A 17,346-nucleotide genomic window follows, 5' to 3' on the forward strand; every position below is an offset into this window, starting at 1 on the left:
GCCAACTTTAGCTTCAGATTTAAATTACAAGACAATATCGTCTAAAACATTTCTTAAAGCAGAAAAACACATACAAACTATACATTTACACTGAACCACTACCTAGTGAATCTTAAACAAAGTGCAAATATTCAAATCAGGAGTTTAATTAGCAACTGAGTTTTTCTCCAACTGAGAGGTCGCTTCCATTGAGCCGTTAAAAATGGAGCCGTAAGCTACCGAAGTGGCCGACAGCTAAAAGTAATTTACGGCTCCATTTTAGTACCAGGTTTCCATTGAAATAGTTTCTGCTTTGCGTGGAGTCACTCTTTTTGTGTAGGTGCAAGTTAGCGTTAACGCTTTATATATATATATATATATATATATATATATATATATATATATATATATATATATATATATATATATATATATACATACACACACATACAGTATATATATATATATATTTTATGGACCCTTTTAATACTATTAATCTGTAATTATTAAAGGGTGTCTATACTTAGAAGTGATTCTGAAATAGAGCATATTAATGTTTGAGTATAACAGTATGTGCTTAAAATAAAACAATCCACCCTGAGACAACTTATCTCTTGATTTAGCCGTAAGAGAAAGTTGCTTTAGTTGCAAAATAACATTTGCAATGAAACAGAGTATTGAAGTATGCACTGATAATGCTAGATAATAAAAATGTACCACTACATTTCAATTAAATAAATTAATAAAGTTATTCACCCCTAATCCGCCACCCCCTGACATCACCAACACTAAATAAAATGATTAACCCCTAAGCTGCCGGTCCCCCACATCAGTAGAAATCCTATTGGCTGTTCAAATCAGCCAATAGGAGTCTAGTAGCGCTCATCCTATTGGCTAATTTGAAAAATCAAATCAGCCAATAGGAATGCAAGGTACACCATTTTGAAACGGGTACCTTGCATTCAACTTCAGCGTACGGCAGTGATCGTATGAAGAGGACGCTCCGTGCAGGATGTCATCGCTGTCCAGGATGGCTCTGCATCGCAGGGATGAAGATAGAAGACACCCCCGCGATAGATGAAGATGTCGCCGCCAGGATGGAGATGGATGTCTAGACTTCAGGAACCGTGAGTAGATATTCTGGGGTTAGTGTTAGGTTTCTTTTTTATTTCGTTGTTTTGTTTTTTTAGATTAGGGCTTTGATGGGCAGTGTAAAAGAACTGAATGCCCTTTTAAAGGGCAATGTCCATACAAATGGGTAGCTTTTTAGAGTAAGGTTTTTATTTTGGAGGGTTGGATGGGTGCTGGGCTTTACTGTTGGGGGAACTTGTATTTTTTTCTAGGTAAAAGAGTTGTTTAACTTAGGGCAATGCCTTACAAAAGGCCCTTTTAATGGCTATTGGTAGTTTAATGTAGGTTAGGGGGGCTTTTTCATTTTTATAGGGCTATTAGAGTAGGTGTAATTGTTTTTATTTTTGATAATTTCGTTTATTTTTTGTATTCTTAGTGTTTATTTTTTTTATAATGTTGGATTTTTTAAAAATTTTCATATTAGTTTTTTTTTAATTTGTAATTTATGTTTTTAATTTTTTTGTAGTGTTAGGTTTTTTATGTATTTAAAGATAGTTAAATTGTAATTTTAATTTAAAGTTAGGGGGTGTTAGGTTTAGGGGTTAATAGTCTCATTTAGTGTTTTGCGATGTGTGGGACAGCTGTTTAGGGGTTAATAGGTTTAGTAGTTACCATGTGGGGGGCTGGGTGTTTAGGGGTTAATACTTTATTATAGTGTTGGCGATGAGGGGAGCCGGCGTTTTAGGGGTTAATAGGTTTATTTAGTGGTCGGCGATATCGAGGGGCGGCGGCGGATTAGGGGCTAATAGGTTTATTTAATAGTCGCAATGTGGGTGGGTGGGCAGATTACGGGTTAATAAGTTTAATATAGTGTTTGTGATGCAGGAGGGCGGTGGTTTAGGTGATAATAGGTAGTTTATGGGTGTTAGTGTACTTTGTAACATTTTAGTTATGCGTTTTGTGAAACATTTTTGTTACACAATATCCATAACTACTGCTCTCAGATCGCAGAATAGATTGTGTCGGTATAGGCTGTAACGCAAGCATTTTAGCCTGACCGCACAACCTGTAATACGGTGCTCTAGAAAAACCCGCACTCAAACATTTTTTTTTAAAATGCGGAAAGGATGTTGCATTACAGTCAAATGCTTACGGTATAGCTATACTGCTGCGACTCGTAATATGCATCACTGGCCATTCCATGCGCAATGGCCAATTTTTTGGCGGTATAGCCATAGAGTCGGTAAATCCTACACCATTAAAGAAGTGAGCGAAATACTGAATTTATGTCAGACCTTGGGAGTAGACATTCCTGCCTTCCAACCATACCTTCTCAACAAAATCTGCTGCCCTTGCAGGACTCAGAAATCCAACTGGACATCCAAAGAAGAAGCATAAAAAATAACCAGGAAACTACAACCTTGTTTCAGACATACAAGTTTCACCACTAAGTAACGGGTGCTATTAGCCCTATGCGATGTATGATATTTAAATGATCTTTTGCAACATTTATGCACCAAATTAGAAACAGCACAAATTTTTCTGTTGCCTCTCCCCCTTACTTACTAGCTGGACACATATAAGAACAATCCTAACAGGCAATTTTAATACTCCATTACACCCTAGATGCAACACCACAGGGGAAATCCTAACAACCTCTCAAAGACGCAACAACAAAATTAAAGCTCTCTCAGAAACTCTAAGGGGACATAATTTAATGGAAACATGGACAATACTCTATATGGACACTAAAGGCTACACATTCTATTCAGCAGCACACAAAAGCTATTCAACATTAGACCATATACTCTTGAGCCACATCCTTGTGTCTAGCCTGATCTCCTCCTCCATCCACCCATGTGTGTGGTCAGACCACTCAATTCTTTTAACTACGTTACAGGGAATAATACCCAACAAATCAACTAAACAATGGACACATGCTCCAACTTTCTTAAAAGAGCCAATAATAAGAGACTCAATTTTGAGATAATTAGCAGAATACTGGCAAATAAACCCAGATACCACGGGCAACCCTATTATGACATGAGCGGTTTTATAGAGCTCTTGGGGTTTGGGAATCTTTGCCTCCTACTGGAAGGGAAGACTAATTCCCAGGAATAATGGATTGTGTACTCTCACCACCTGTTAGAAAGAAATCATTTCTCTACTGTGTGAATTTTCTGATGGCTTATAAGATGTGATAGAGTAAAACACTTTCCTCAATCAGATCATGAAAATGCTTTTTTGCCTGTGTGAATTTTGAGATGCTTAATAAGATGTGATTTCAGAGTAAAACACTTCCCACAGTCAGAACATGAAAATGCTTTTTCGCCTGTGTGAATTTTGAGATGCTTAATGAGATCTGAATTCTGAATAAAACATTTTCCACATTCAGAACATGAAAATGCTTTTTCACCTGTGTGAATTTTGTGATGCCTAATAAGATGCCATTTCTGAATAAAACATTTCCCACATTCAGAACATGAAAATGGTTTTTCTTTTGTATGAATTTTCAGATGCTTAATAAGATGTGATTTCCAAGTAAAACATTTCCCACAGTCAGAACATGAAAATGGTTTTTCTCCTGTGTGAACAGTGTGATGTGTAATCAGATGTGATTTCAGAGTAAAACATTTCCCACATTCAGAGCATGAAAACGCTTTTTCTCCTGTATGAATTTTGTGATGCGTGATAAGATGTGATTTCTGAGTAAAACATTTCCCACAGTCAGAACATGAAAATGCTTTTTCCCTTGTGTGAATTTTGTGATGCCTTGTGATATCAGATTCCAGAGTAAAAAAATGTCCACAGTTAGAACTTGAAAATGCTTTTTCACCTGTGTGAATTTTCAGATGCTCAAAAAGATATGATTTCTTTGTGAAACATTTCCCACATTCAGAACATGAATTTCCTACTTGGCTTCTTTGATTTTGGGGAAAAATGGACAAATCATTTGCAGTCTGCTCATCAATAGGATTACTGCAGTTTGTGAATTCACCTGTTAAGAAATATGAGAGTAATTTTTTTTATTAATGGTATAATTATTTTCTTTTTATGATAGGCTATGACCCCTAGACTCTTTCCCAACCTCCATGCTAAGGCTTAAGGGCAGTTTACTGGACATTAAGGACAGTTTTTAAGGATGCCTCAGCATTCCATATTTATCAATTACTAAAATAAAAATAATTTTTTTTAAATGTACGTAGAGTTTCTAAAATTATGTTCATAGTTAATGTTGATAATGTTAATATTTCAGATCCAAAACTACTGTTTTGCTTATGTGCACAAATAACTCAGCTTTTTTTTCTTCTTTAGAATGTTGTATTTATACCACATCCTTCACTTGTAATGAACATTTTCTAAACATCAGATTATCATTTAATAAAAGTAATGTATAATATTAACAATTAACTATAAAGCAAACAAACAAATATTTCTGAAATTCATTTTGCTATCAGGTTTTTTTGCATTGTAATTAAAAACAAAAAATGTATGCTTACCTGATAAAATTAATTTTGTTCTTGGCAGTGAGAGTCCAAAAAAACATACTTAACCTATACTCTACCTGGCCACCAAAGACACCCCAAACAAGACTATAAATATCCATCCCACTTCCCCTACGTTCCAGTAGTACAGTCGAGGATAAGGAAAAGTGAAGAAAGATACAAGGGGTACAGAGGTGCAAATAAACGACTGCCGCCACTAAACAATTAGCATCCAGGCGGGGTTGTGGACTCTCACTGTCAAGAAGGAAATTAATTTATCAGGTAAGCATACCCTTTATTTTCCTTCTATTGGCAGTGAGAGTCCACGAAAACATTCTGAACCTATGGGAAACCAATACCCAAGCTGTGACGTTCCTAAATGTTCGGGAGGAAAGGCAGGGAAGGCAGTCTTATTTACTAGGCACCATTGCTTGTAGAACCTTTCACCCAAAAGCTGCCTCCACAGAAGCAAACACATCAAATTTATAAAACTTTGTGAAAGTGTGCAATGAAGACCAGGTTGCAGCCTCATTCTTGAAGGCCCAAGTGGTTGCCACCACACAAGTGGATGAGCTGTGATTCTCAAAGGGGGTTCTTGACCTGCTTCCTGATATGCCATGCAAATTAGACTTCTAAACCAAAATGAAATGGTTAAAGCTGAGGCCTTTTTCCCTTTGTGCTTACCAGTTTACAGGATGAACAAGGAAGACGATTCCTTAGTAGTGTGAAAGTAGAACTTCAACGCTCTGACCACATCTAAATTATGTAACAGTCTCCCCTTAGAGGACAAAGTTGAGGAACCACAATCTCCTGGTTGATGTTACTAGCATTTACTACCTTAGGTATAAAGCCTAGATGAGACCTCAACACAGCCTTATAAATGATGGATCACCAGATACGGAGAATCACAAATCGAAGCTGAAATCTCTGATACTCTTTGAGAAGAGGAAAACCACCTTCCAGGTGAGTAACTTAATATCAACAACATGCAGAGGCTAAAATGGATCCCTCTGAAGAACCTTAAGTACTAAGTTTAGGCTCCACGCAGGGGCTATCAAGATAGTCGGTATGCGCTCCTGTTTAATCCGAGCGACCACTCAGAGCATAAGTACAATTGGTGAAAACAGATAGACCAAGTTGAAGTTTCACGGAACCGCTAGAACATCTACTAACTCCACCTTAGGATCCCTGGATTTTGATCCTAATCTCTGGAGATTCGCATTGATGCGGGAAGCCCTTAGGATCTATATCTGGAACACCCTATCTGTGGGTTAGTTCCAGAAATACCTGATTCAGGGACCACTCCTCTGAGTGACGAGTCTGCCTGCTCAGGAAATATGCCTCACAATTCTCCACATCTGGGATGTGAATAGCTGAGATCTGACATTAATGTCTCTCCACCCACTGCAGGATTAGAGACACCTCCTGCATTGCCAGGGAGCTCCTAATGCCTCCCTGATGGTTGATGTAGGCCACTGTTGTGATGCTGTCGGATTGAAATCGGATACACCAGATGGAACTCAGTTAAGGCCACACTAGAAACGGGTTGTAAATGGCCCTCAACTGGAGGATGTTGATAGGAAGAAGTGTCCCTTCTAGACACCAAGTTCCCTAGGCTCTGAAAGAAGCTTACACCTCACCCCAGCCAGTCAGCCAGACTCACGTCTGTGGTGATTATAATCCAATAAGGGCGGCGGAAACTTGCTCCTAGAAGGACAGGGGATCTGGATTGCCACCAAGCTAGACTCTACCTAGCCTTTATATCCAGAGAGATGACCTGCTATAGATTTGAATGGTCTTTATTCCATAGTCTGAGCATACACAACTGTAGTGGTCTCCGATGAAAGCGAGCAAACTGTATAGCATCAACCATGCCACAACCATAAAGAGGCCTACTATCTTTATGCAAAGTACTATAGATGGATGAGCATTGGACTGAAGTAGGCAAAATGCCCTCTAAAGGTTCTCCCTGCCCGGTTATGTAAGGTAGCTGTGCATGCTGACGGAATCTATGATCGTTCCTAAGAAGTTTACCCTCATAGCTGGGACAAGGGAGCTCTTTTCTAAGTTGAACATCCAACCATGCTTCTGAAGACACAAAAGTAACCTCTGCACCATCGACAAGGAAGGAGCCTGAACCAGAATGTGATCTAGGTAAGGATCCACTGCAATCAGGGGCAGACTGAGACCACCTCCTCTGCCCCTTCTCCACCCTATTGCCCTCCATTTTGCGCTGCTTTCCCCCTATTGAAGCTAACCCATGCAATAACATTGGGGCTACTAGGTAAAAAAAAAAATTCTAGCACCATCTTTTCCTACCCTGAAATCACCTCAGTTCTATGCAGCAGCAGCAGCAGCTGGTGACATTTTGAGTCAATGGGGCACCTAGGTTCCTCCCATATTTAACCCTGGTGTGATAACTTACCCAGTGCCTCCAACATGCATACACAATAACATGGACACACAAATTCTCACACACATACATGCTGCCAGCCTGCCACACACGTTTATGTACACACACATGCACACTCTCAGACATGCTTATGCACACACACATACACACCCTCACACGCATGCTTATGCACACACACATGCACACCCTCACACACATGCTTATGCGCACACACATGCACTCTCTTCCAAACATGCTTAGGCACACACAATCATGCACATATTCTTAAACATAAAACCGAGGTTATATACCTGGCTCAGGTGATACTTTTTTGTACTTGTATGGTATGTAGGAAACCAGCTTTAATTGCATTTCTAGCATCAGTATAAAACAAACTGGGTACTTACCAGTGAACCTAATGAATCCTCCTCTCCGTCTTGCCATACATGTCATGTGACATGAAGTCGGCATAGTCCAGACAAGTCACAGTAGTTAAAAAAACAAAAACACTTCAAACTTTTTTTTTTTAGCAGTCTGTGTCCCAGTAATAAAATATATTATAAAATTTTTAATAACATTTTTTTTCTTGCTTGCTGCATGCTTCAGTCATCTGGCAGTGGCGGGGGGCCCCTAAGATGCAGGGCCCTCGGACAAGGGCCGATTTGCCTGACTTGTCAGTCCACCCCTGACTGCAATGCCTTGCAGACGAACCGCAGCCAGTAGGGTTACCAGCACCTTGGTGAACACTTGAAAAACTGTAGCCAACACGAATGGGAGCGCCAAAAACTGGTAGTGTTTGTCCAGGAAGGTAAACAGAATAAAATGGTGGTGGTCTCTGTGTATCGGAATGTGTAGATACGCGTCCTTCAGGTCTATTGTGAACATGAACAGTCCTTCCTGAACCAGAGGAAGGATGGATCTCATTGTCTCCATCTTGAAGGTGGGGACTCGTCCAAATCTGTTAAGCCCTTTTAGGTTGTGAACCTTACAGAGGGGAATTTGTGTCCAGAAGTAGAAAACACTGTTCCCTTTGTAATGCCCTGTTTAGGTCATCTTGCAACCTCTGGATAGACCAAGCTGCGTTGCAACTGCTCTCCCACCATTTACTTTCAACTAATAATACAATCAAAACCGGACGCGTGCAATAAGCTTACTTCTTGCATAGTTAAAGGGACAGTCAACACCAAACTTGTTATTGTTTAAAAAGATATATAATGCCTTTACTATCCATTCCCCAGCTTTCCACAACCAACGTTATTATATTAATATACATTATAACATTTAAACCTCTAAATTTCTGCCTGTTTATTATTAGCTTTTCATAACAGGAGAGTGCTAGTTCATGTGAGCCATATAGATAACATTGTGCTCACTCCCAGAGTTGTGAACAACACAGCACCAATTGTCTAAATTGCAACTTGATAGTCATGTGCTGTCAAAAGAGGCTTAGATACAAGGTAATTACAGAGGTAAAAAGTGTATTAATATAAACATGTTGGCTGTGTAAAACTGGGGAATGACTGTCCATTTAAAGCCCTTTTTTTTGTTTAACACCTGAGACCTCATATCTTTGAGCGTTTATAACTCTTTATGCAATTTTTTAAAATGTTTGTTAGTAGTAGTTATGAGTATAACTGTACTTTTAAAAGTATTTTTGATGTTTTGTGACACTTTTTATTCGAGCGTAAAAGTTAACCAAAGCTCTGAGGTAGTACTATCCCAACGCGCATTAAATTAAATTGTACTCAAGCGATCACGTTTACTTTCAACTTGTAATACGTGCACTACTTCTGATATGCCCAAACAGCTGCGATAAACCACTGATTTCTTGCACGCAACTGAGAGCATACCACTCCTAATCCGGCCCTATAGGTTTTCTTTTTTATGCACATTACTACTTTTGTAGTTTTCTGCTGTTATGGAGCCTTTTGATTCTGTCCCTAAAGCCTAATTTAGAAGCTGAGCCTCTGACCACTTTCCTACCAGTGTTAAAGGGACACTAAACCCAATTTTTTTTCTTTTGTGATTCAGATAGAGCATGTAATTTTTTAGCAACTTTCTAATTTACTCCTACTAACACATTTTCTTTGTTCTCTTGCTATCTTTTTATAAAAATCAGGAATGTGATGCTTAGGAGCCGGCCCATTTTTGGTTGAGAACCTGGGTTATGCTTGCTTATTGGTCGGTAAATCTAATCCTTCAATAAGCAAGCGCTATCCATGGTGCTGAACATTCCTGCTTTTAAAATAAAGATAGCAAGAGAACAAAGAAAAATGAATAGGAGTAAATTAGAAAGTTGCTTAAAATGTCATGCTCTATCTGAATCATGAAAGAAAAACATTGGGTTCAGTGTCCCTTTTATGTGTTTATTGTATACAAGTTACCTCCAGCACAATTATGTAACATGTTTAAATGTTTTAGTGCATTCAGATTAATCTAACTCTGCTCTTGCTCATAAAGGTGTTACTGCTCCTTTTGTTTGTTCCTTACAGGGGAGTTTGGCAGATTTTGCTCCTGGAATTAAGGACTGAAATGATGGCTGTGATGCTGCCTTTAAGCATAAAAGGTCAGTTTATTATTTACATTCTACTAGCTCTAAGCCTGCTAAGGTTAAAGGGCCACTGTAAGTAAATATTTTCTATGCCTGTTACTAACTAACTACCCCAAATACACTTTTATCAATAGCATTTCATTAACATATCTCTACCGTATATCAGAAATCTTGTCTGCAAATTTAATTGTTTTCCAAACCCACTCTGTGGGTATCCTTTGCTCTGTACCAATCCGTTTACAATACCTAGGTTTGAAAATGGCGCTTTAAACACAAAGTTATTGGTTTAAGTATTTTGAACATGCAGTGCTGAAAATAGTGGGCAGGATAACGTGACATCATCGGCGAATAAAAGATATAACTTTTAGAACGTTATGAAACTTCGTTTTGGAGAAAATATAGGTCAGTAGGTTTTAATTAATGTTTATTAACTTTAATATGTTAGTTGTTTAGCTTAAAAATTATAACAGAAAGTAATCCTTTAATGTTTCTCTCCCTCTCAGAGGGAGAGATTTTCTCTAATGTTTTTCCTTGATCATGAATCAGAGACATCCTCTTTTTTTTTGTTTTAAAAGGGACATAAAACAACTGTCTCCTCTCCCTGGACCTGGCTCTGCCGCTGGGGAGAGAAAACAACTGTCTCCTCTCCCGGGAAGGGGTTCTGCTGCTGGAGAGGGAGGACGAATACCTACGTTCCCTGGGGACAGCTCTGCCGCTGAAGGGAGAGACCGACTGTCTCTACTCCCTGGACCTGATTCTGTCACTGGGGAGAGAAACCAACTGTCTCCTCTCCCAGGAAGAGGTTCTGCTGCTGGAGAGGGAGGGTGAATACCTCTGCTCCCTGGGGATGGTTTTGCTGCTGGGGGGAGAGGCTAACTGCCTCCTCTCCCTGGACCTGGCTCTGCCGTTGGGGAGAGAGACCGTCTGTCTCCTCTCCTGGGAAGGGGTTTTCTTGCTGGAGAAGGAGGACAAATACCTCCGCTCCCTGGGGATGGCTCTGCCGCTGGAGGGAGAGACCGACTCTCTTCTCCCTGGACCTGACTCTGCCACTGGGGAGAGAAACCAACTGTCTCCTCTCCCAGGAAGGGCTTCTGCTGCTGGAGAGGGAGGGTGAATACCTCTGCTCCCTGGGGATGGCTCTGCTGCTGGGGGGAGAGGCTGACTGCCTCCTCTCCCTGGACTTGGCTCTGCTGCTGGGCAGAGAGACTGACTGTCTCCTCTCCTGGGAAGGGGTTTTGTTGCTTGGGAGGGAGGACAACTACCTCCGCTCCCTGGGGATGGTTCTGCCGCTGGGGAGATAGGCCAACTGTCTCCTCTCCCGGGAAGGGGTTCTGTTGGTGGAGAGAGAGGTTGGTAACCTCCGACTGTCTCCTCTCCCTGGACCTGGCTCTGCCGCTGGGGAGAGAAACCAACTGTCTCCTCTCCAGGGAAGGGGTTCTGCTGCTGGAGAGGGAGGCCGACTGTCCTCTCCCTGGAGCTGCCGCTGGGGAGAGAGACCGACTGTCTCCTCACCCGGGAAGGAGTTCTGTTGGTGGAGATAGAGGTCAGCGACCTCTGCTCCCTGGGGACGGCACTGCAGCTGGGGAGAGAGAGACCAACTGTCTCCTCTCCCTGGACCTGCTGCTGGGGAGAGACCGTCTGTCTCCTCTCCCAGGAAGGGGTTATGTTGGTGGGGAGAGAGATCGGCAACCTCCGCTCCCTTGTTTCCCGGAGCTGCTGGTCAGAGGCCAGCGGCTCTCTGCCCTGTTGCCAGTGCTTCTGCTGGTGTGGCACCCTGGTCCAAGACCTTAAGCTCGGGGTCAGGTTGCTGATAGGGATCTAGCAGCTCTTGGTCTCTTATTCTTTGTTGCCACTCCTGGGAGGCCAACCTCCATGAATCTCAGACTGCTGAGCCACAGCTTCGTATAAAATCTGTGGTCTAGCAGCCTCTTGTATGCTACTTACAGCTCCCATTCCTGGCCACATATATAATCCATATCAGCTTGCAGCCAGGGTACCCCCGAGAGATTCAGCAATCTCTCTCGTTACTCACAAATGTCCTCCAGTATCACTCCGCCTCACACCCAAATCCTGGGTCCTCTGTCATTCTTTCAAATAGTAATCCAGGGCCTCCATAGACAAAGCCCTCTGTGGGGTGCCATCCTCCAGCCATGGCCGCACTTGCATAGCATGCCATCGGAGGGTCCGGTAGCTGTGATCCAGCACCCCCTCATCCTGGATCAATCTATCCAATTCAGACAGCCATTCCTCCCTGTGCTGCTCTCCCAGGAAAGGCACTCGTAAGGCCCACTGGAGGAAGTTCTCTTCCTACCAAGTAGGGAGGGGGGTCGTTATCCCATAGCCCTGCTCTTGTTGAAGAGCCTCCCTCCAGGGTTGCCGGCGGAAAAAGTCCCTCTGTGCCAGCAGGTCCCAATACGAACTAGGACCGTCCAGCTGGGCCAGCCCCTCCTGTACTCTCCTTAGGAGCTTGGCTTCCATAGTTACCGGCTACTGTGACACTTCTCCTCTGTCAGCAGGAACCGTGTGGAAGAAGCAGATCCTACCGCTGCCAGCCAATGTGACGGATACCAAGGCTACCCCGACTGGGTAGCTTCGCCAAAAGGGTCCTGTTCCCTTCCTGCCAACTGCAGCTGTATAGCCGCTATGTGATTACAGCCAGTAGCCCACCCTGATACCAGACAGCACCAGTATTCAGGATCCCACCCTGTGACAGACTCCGGCAACCCCAACTGGGTAGCTCCGCCGAAAGGGTCCTGTGCTTCCTTCCTGCCAACTGCAGCTTTGCAGCCGCCATGTGATTACAGTCAGTAGCCCACCCTGATAGCAGACAGCACCAGTATTCAGGATCCCACCCTGTGACAGACTCCAGCTACCCCGACTGGGTAGCTCTGCCAGAGGGTCCTTCCTATACCTGACAACAGGCCGCTATGTAGCAGAGAAAGTGATTATAGCAATTCCCACCAAAATAACTAGACAGATTAGCATTCAGGTGAAACAAGTAGTATTCTTTATTGAGGAAACACATCCTGCTTATATACACACACACACAGGTCTTATCTCACTCCCATACCTCCCAACCCTCCAGACAGGCTGGTGCCTGCCATAGCAGCCACAGTCCCACAAAGTTCCAGGACCCAGAGGTGGTAGTTTGGGGTGATCCCAGGGTGTCATTTGAAAGCTCTCGGTCCCCAGATGCCACAGTCCAAAAAGCGGTGTGTTTCGTTACTGGGGACTGGAGTTACAGCCCGGTAAAGATAGGGGGGTAGGGGAGTCCAAAACCCCCGGTTCCCAAAGGAGCTCCCCTCCAGTAATTCCCTCACCTCTTGTCCTCCCTGGGGGCTACCAATCCCCAAAAGAGCGGAGCTCTGGGGCAAAGGGCCGCTGGAGCGACCAGGGGTAAAGTTAGCGGGTGTTGGGCCATGATGCGGCCGACCGTGAGTTTCAGGAGCCCAGCCAGCCGGAGAGGGGTTAGGCGGGTATCCATTGTGGTGAGGCCAGTTGGCAGTTCCAGGCGCCCGGCCCGCCTAGAAGGGTTTTCCCGGTCATAGATCAGCTCTTCTCTGACAAGATACAACACAGCAAAACATATAGCAAGAGTCAGTGAGATCCCGTAAAGCCATGAAATGGCCAAATCTGATGTAAAAAGGAGTCAGCCCGGCAGTAGTGGGGGTGGGTGTAGCCGTGGCTGCCTGGTATCCGTGACAAGCATCACTTCCAGAACATGGCTGAATAAGTGTACATACAACTTTATTGGTTCATTGAACCAACCAAGCTCTTAGAAAAAGGGTATCAAATTATTTTGTTCATTGATTCCAAATGGTTGCACTGAATTAAGTAGAAAAATCCATCTACTTTCTGCACGAAGAAGTGTTTTCTCTATGTCAACTCCTCTTATCCCCAGTTTTATTTTTTTAATTCCAAAGCATTTTAGGTCAGATTGTTTTGAACCATGTGACAGTAGGAAATGCCTAACTACAGATGTAATCATTTTTCCTTCTAGGTGATCTATGGATGCATTTTTTAAATTTCTCAAATGTTCTTGTAGTCTAGTTCTGTTTTTTCTAGTCGTTATACCTACATAGATTTGATCACATTTGCACTTTAGTGCATAAATCACTCCCTCTGTTTGGCAACTGATGTGTGCATTAATTTTGTGGCATTTGTTAAAGTGCATGTACTGCAGGTCCCACATTTAAAGGAGTTGTGAGTTAGTGCACTTGCTGTTTTAGATCCTTCTAAGTGGCTAGGACTGACTAGGTCCTTAAGATTTCTGGCTCTTCTGAAATCCGCTTGTAATTTTTCTCCTAGAATTTGTGACAGTAGTATAGGATCTGATCTTAATATGTGCCAATTATCCTGCAATATTCCTAGAATTTGTTTGCTGTCTGAGCTCGGTATTCTGTCGTTTTTACAGCTTTTTTGCTGCAGCCTCTCAGGATCGATCTCTCTTTGAGTTCTTTTGCTCTTGCTGAATCGTTTTGATTGTTTGAGTAGTTACGTCTCATACGCAGGAATTCTCCTGTTGGTGATGCCCTGATAGTATTCGGGGCATGGGCACTAGAGCTATGTAGGATGCTATTAGTTGCTGTCATCTTTCTATGGACATCCATAATTAATGTACCCTCAGTGGTTTTATTAATTTGAAGATCCAGAAAAGTTATTGTTTGTTGATTGGCTTCATATGCTAATTTAAAATATATATAATTTCAATACAGATGTATTAAGAAATTATCCAATACTTCTTTGGTGCCTTCCCAAAGAAATAGCACGTTATCAATATAGCGTATCCAGAGGGGCATTCTTTTCAAGAATTCTGAGAAGACGCAGATGTGCTCCCACCAAACTAAAAATAGGTTTGAATAGGTGGGGGCACAAGCTGTGCCCATTGTTGTGCCTCTGGCCTGGAGGTAGAAGCAGTTGTCAAATGTAGAGAAATTATAATTCAGAACAAAACTCAGCAGTTGTAGAATAAACTCACCATGCGAGTGGTCTTCTTCTGATCCTATTGTTAGGAACCATTTAACTGCTTTTAAAAGGGACACTGAACCAAAATTTTTTGTTTCGTGATTTGGATAGAGCATGAGATTTTAAACAACTTTCTAATTTACTCCTATTATCAAATTTTCTTCATTCTATTGGTGTGTTTATTTGAAAAGCAAAGATGTAAGTTTAGATGCCGGCCCATTTTTGGTGAACAATCTGGGTTGTCCTTGCTGATTGGATAGCACCAATAAACAAGTGCTGTTCATGGTACTGAACCAAAAATTTGCTGGCTCCTTAGCTTAGATGCCTTCTTTTTCAAATAAAGATAGCAAGAGAACGAAGAAAAATTGATAATAGAAGTTAATTAGAAAGTTGCTTAAAATTGCATGCTCTATCTGAATCATGAAAGGAAATTTTTGGGTTCAGTGTCCCTTTAAGCCTAGATTGTGGTTGATGCAGGTGTATAGAGATTCAACGTTTGCCATAACCATCCAAGTGGAGGAATTTAAATATACATTTTCCAACTGTGTTAATACATCAGTTGTGCCTTGTACATAGGATGCCATTTGTGAAAGGTAATCCCTTAATCTATAGTCCACGTATTGGCTTTGCCTTTTCCGTGAGACTATTTATGCCCGATACGTGCATCCTGGTGGATTTTTTTTTATCCTTGTGGATTTGGGGAATCAAGTAAAAAGTAGCTACTGTTGGATTAGCTACTTTCAGAAATTGGTATTCTTTAGATGTTATAATGTTGTGTTTTTTAGCTGTATCAATGATATTCATGTATTTTTTTGCAAATATTCTTATATTGTTTAACACTTTACACTTCCTTTTTAACAATGTTATCTTAATTTTACTTGTGTTACACATAATACACTTCTTTGTCATAAGTTATAATAACATATTTTATTATATCTATAAGAACTCTAATATATAAGATGCCAATTCAAGATATGATAATATGTTATTAATTAAAATCAAGTTATGACTTAACATAGTCTGATTGTTGAAATACCACCATCAAAAATCACTACCTCATATACACACAATATACTGTATTTGATAGACAAGGATATCTGAGATTGTAGCCGGATCAGATATTCAAGATGACGTTTGGATTGTGGGCGTGGATTAGACGTACACAATATAAAAAAGGAGGACAGATATGCGTCACTCTTACCCTTTGAAAAAGCCGGCAAAGGTGGAAACATGTTAAGGTTTCTGTTAGGGACTCTGTGAGGAGTCTTAGGAGCTCCTGTTTTAACTTGCCTTTGGCAAAACTTTCTGTAGTCTTTACTTGTACTTATATTAGCCTCAATTATGAACCTTATGTAGATGCCGCATTTTAAGGGGATTTGGCTATCCTGTTAGGAGGTACCTTACCAACCGGCTAACGTTTGATTCAGTAGCTAATCAGGGGCTGTCTACTTTGTGCAATTAACAGCAGTTCTTTATAATTTTATAGATGGTATCATCATTATAAACTATACTACATAATAAATCCAAGTGTTCAGCACTGAAGTGTTACACTGAATATTTTGTGTGAAATAACAATATAAATTGTGCCAGTTTGTTTGTTACAGTTGCATGAGACTCCTACTGACCTATTTCACACATTGTAATCAAGTTTAATAACAGGCATACAGGTGGACTCATATCCTAATCCCATGCAGTGAAACTAACTCAATGTAACCATGGAGTGACCAAGATCAACCCTGGAACCTGACATAGACCTTTAAGTCTGTGTGCTAACCCTGGGTTGACAGATGCTCGAGAGATTGTCTATGATATCAGCATTATATACACCACCCTGGGTGACAACCATGATCATCATCGCAAGATTGTGCTCATAAATGGGCAACCAACTCAGGGATTCAGGAGCCACCCTCACATGGTACCAGAGAAATTTCAGACCGTGGCAGTACGGGTAGCGGGGGGGGGGGGAAAGAGATACACCACATACCCACCATCAAAGTACACCCCAACTGGAGGACCCAGACTTGGTCTCCAAGCCCAGCACCTTACTTTGAGACTCCATTGGCTCCATTCCTGAACTGCGTATTTGTTAATCAGTTTAATTAATTAATTATAAAACAAATGCTGCTTCATTAAGTATAGGCCAACCATTCCATACAAACTGAGTAAAACCTCAATTTCGAACATACACAAACGCTTCAGATCGAACAGTGGATAGTAGTACTACAGTTGGTCCAGTAGAATTAACAGAAAAAACTCAAGGAGTCTTCCAACTGAGAGACATGCTACTTCATTATTAGGACACCAACAGCAAGTTTTTTCCCCCTATAGATGCACAGTGACTACACCTGGAACAGAATGGTACTGACATGGCCGATTGTGGCAGGAGAAATTAATTTAGAGATGATGCTCAAAATGCTAACCCCCTAGCTTCAGCTGAAGTAGTAACACAAATCCCAAAATTGTACTTATTGCCACGTACTGGGAAGTGTAGCAAGCACACCAAGAGAACTTGTTCTTGAAAGCAGAATGTTAATGTTGCTAAATTACTTTCCAAAGAAAAACAGAATTTATGCTTACCTGATAAATTTCTTTCTCCAACGGTGTGTCCGGTCCACGGCGTCATCCTTACTTGTGGGAATATTCTCTTCCCCAACAGGAAATGGCAAAGAGCACAGCAAAAGCTGCCCATATAGCCCCCCCTCTGGCTCCGCCCCCCAGTCATTCGACCGACGGTTAGGAGAAAAAATGAGAAACTATAGGGTGCCGTGGTGACTGTAGTGTATAGAGAAAGACATTTTTCAAACCTGATTAAAAAACCAGGGCGGGCCGTGGACCGGACACACCGTTGGAGAAAGAAATTTATCAGGTAAGCATAAATTCTGTTTTCTCCAACATTGGTGTGT

The 17,346-nt window shown here is 41.7% G+C and overlaps 1 protein-coding gene across 1 annotated transcript in view; it reads right to left on the reverse strand.

Annotated features, from left to right (window-relative positions):
* Nucleotides 1-438: 438 nt before the first annotated feature.
* The window catches only part of LOC128657289 (gastrula zinc finger protein XlCGF17.1-like), a 73,295-nt gene continuing 56,387 nt past the window's right edge, over nucleotides 439-17,346 (reverse strand). The window contains exon 5 of the mRNA XM_053711575.1: nucleotides 439-4,048. Coding sequence (XP_053567550.1) covers nucleotides 3,279-4,048 — 770 coding nt within the window. The 3' untranslated portion in view covers nucleotides 439-3,278. The remainder of the gene's footprint in view (nucleotides 4,049-17,346) is intronic.

Source organism: Bombina bombina, chromosome 4 (assembly GCF_027579735.1).
Source record: "Bombina bombina isolate aBomBom1 chromosome 4, aBomBom1.pri, whole genome shotgun sequence".
In the NCBI taxonomy this organism is placed as follows: domain Eukaryota; kingdom Metazoa; phylum Chordata; class Amphibia; order Anura; family Bombinatoridae; genus Bombina; species Bombina bombina.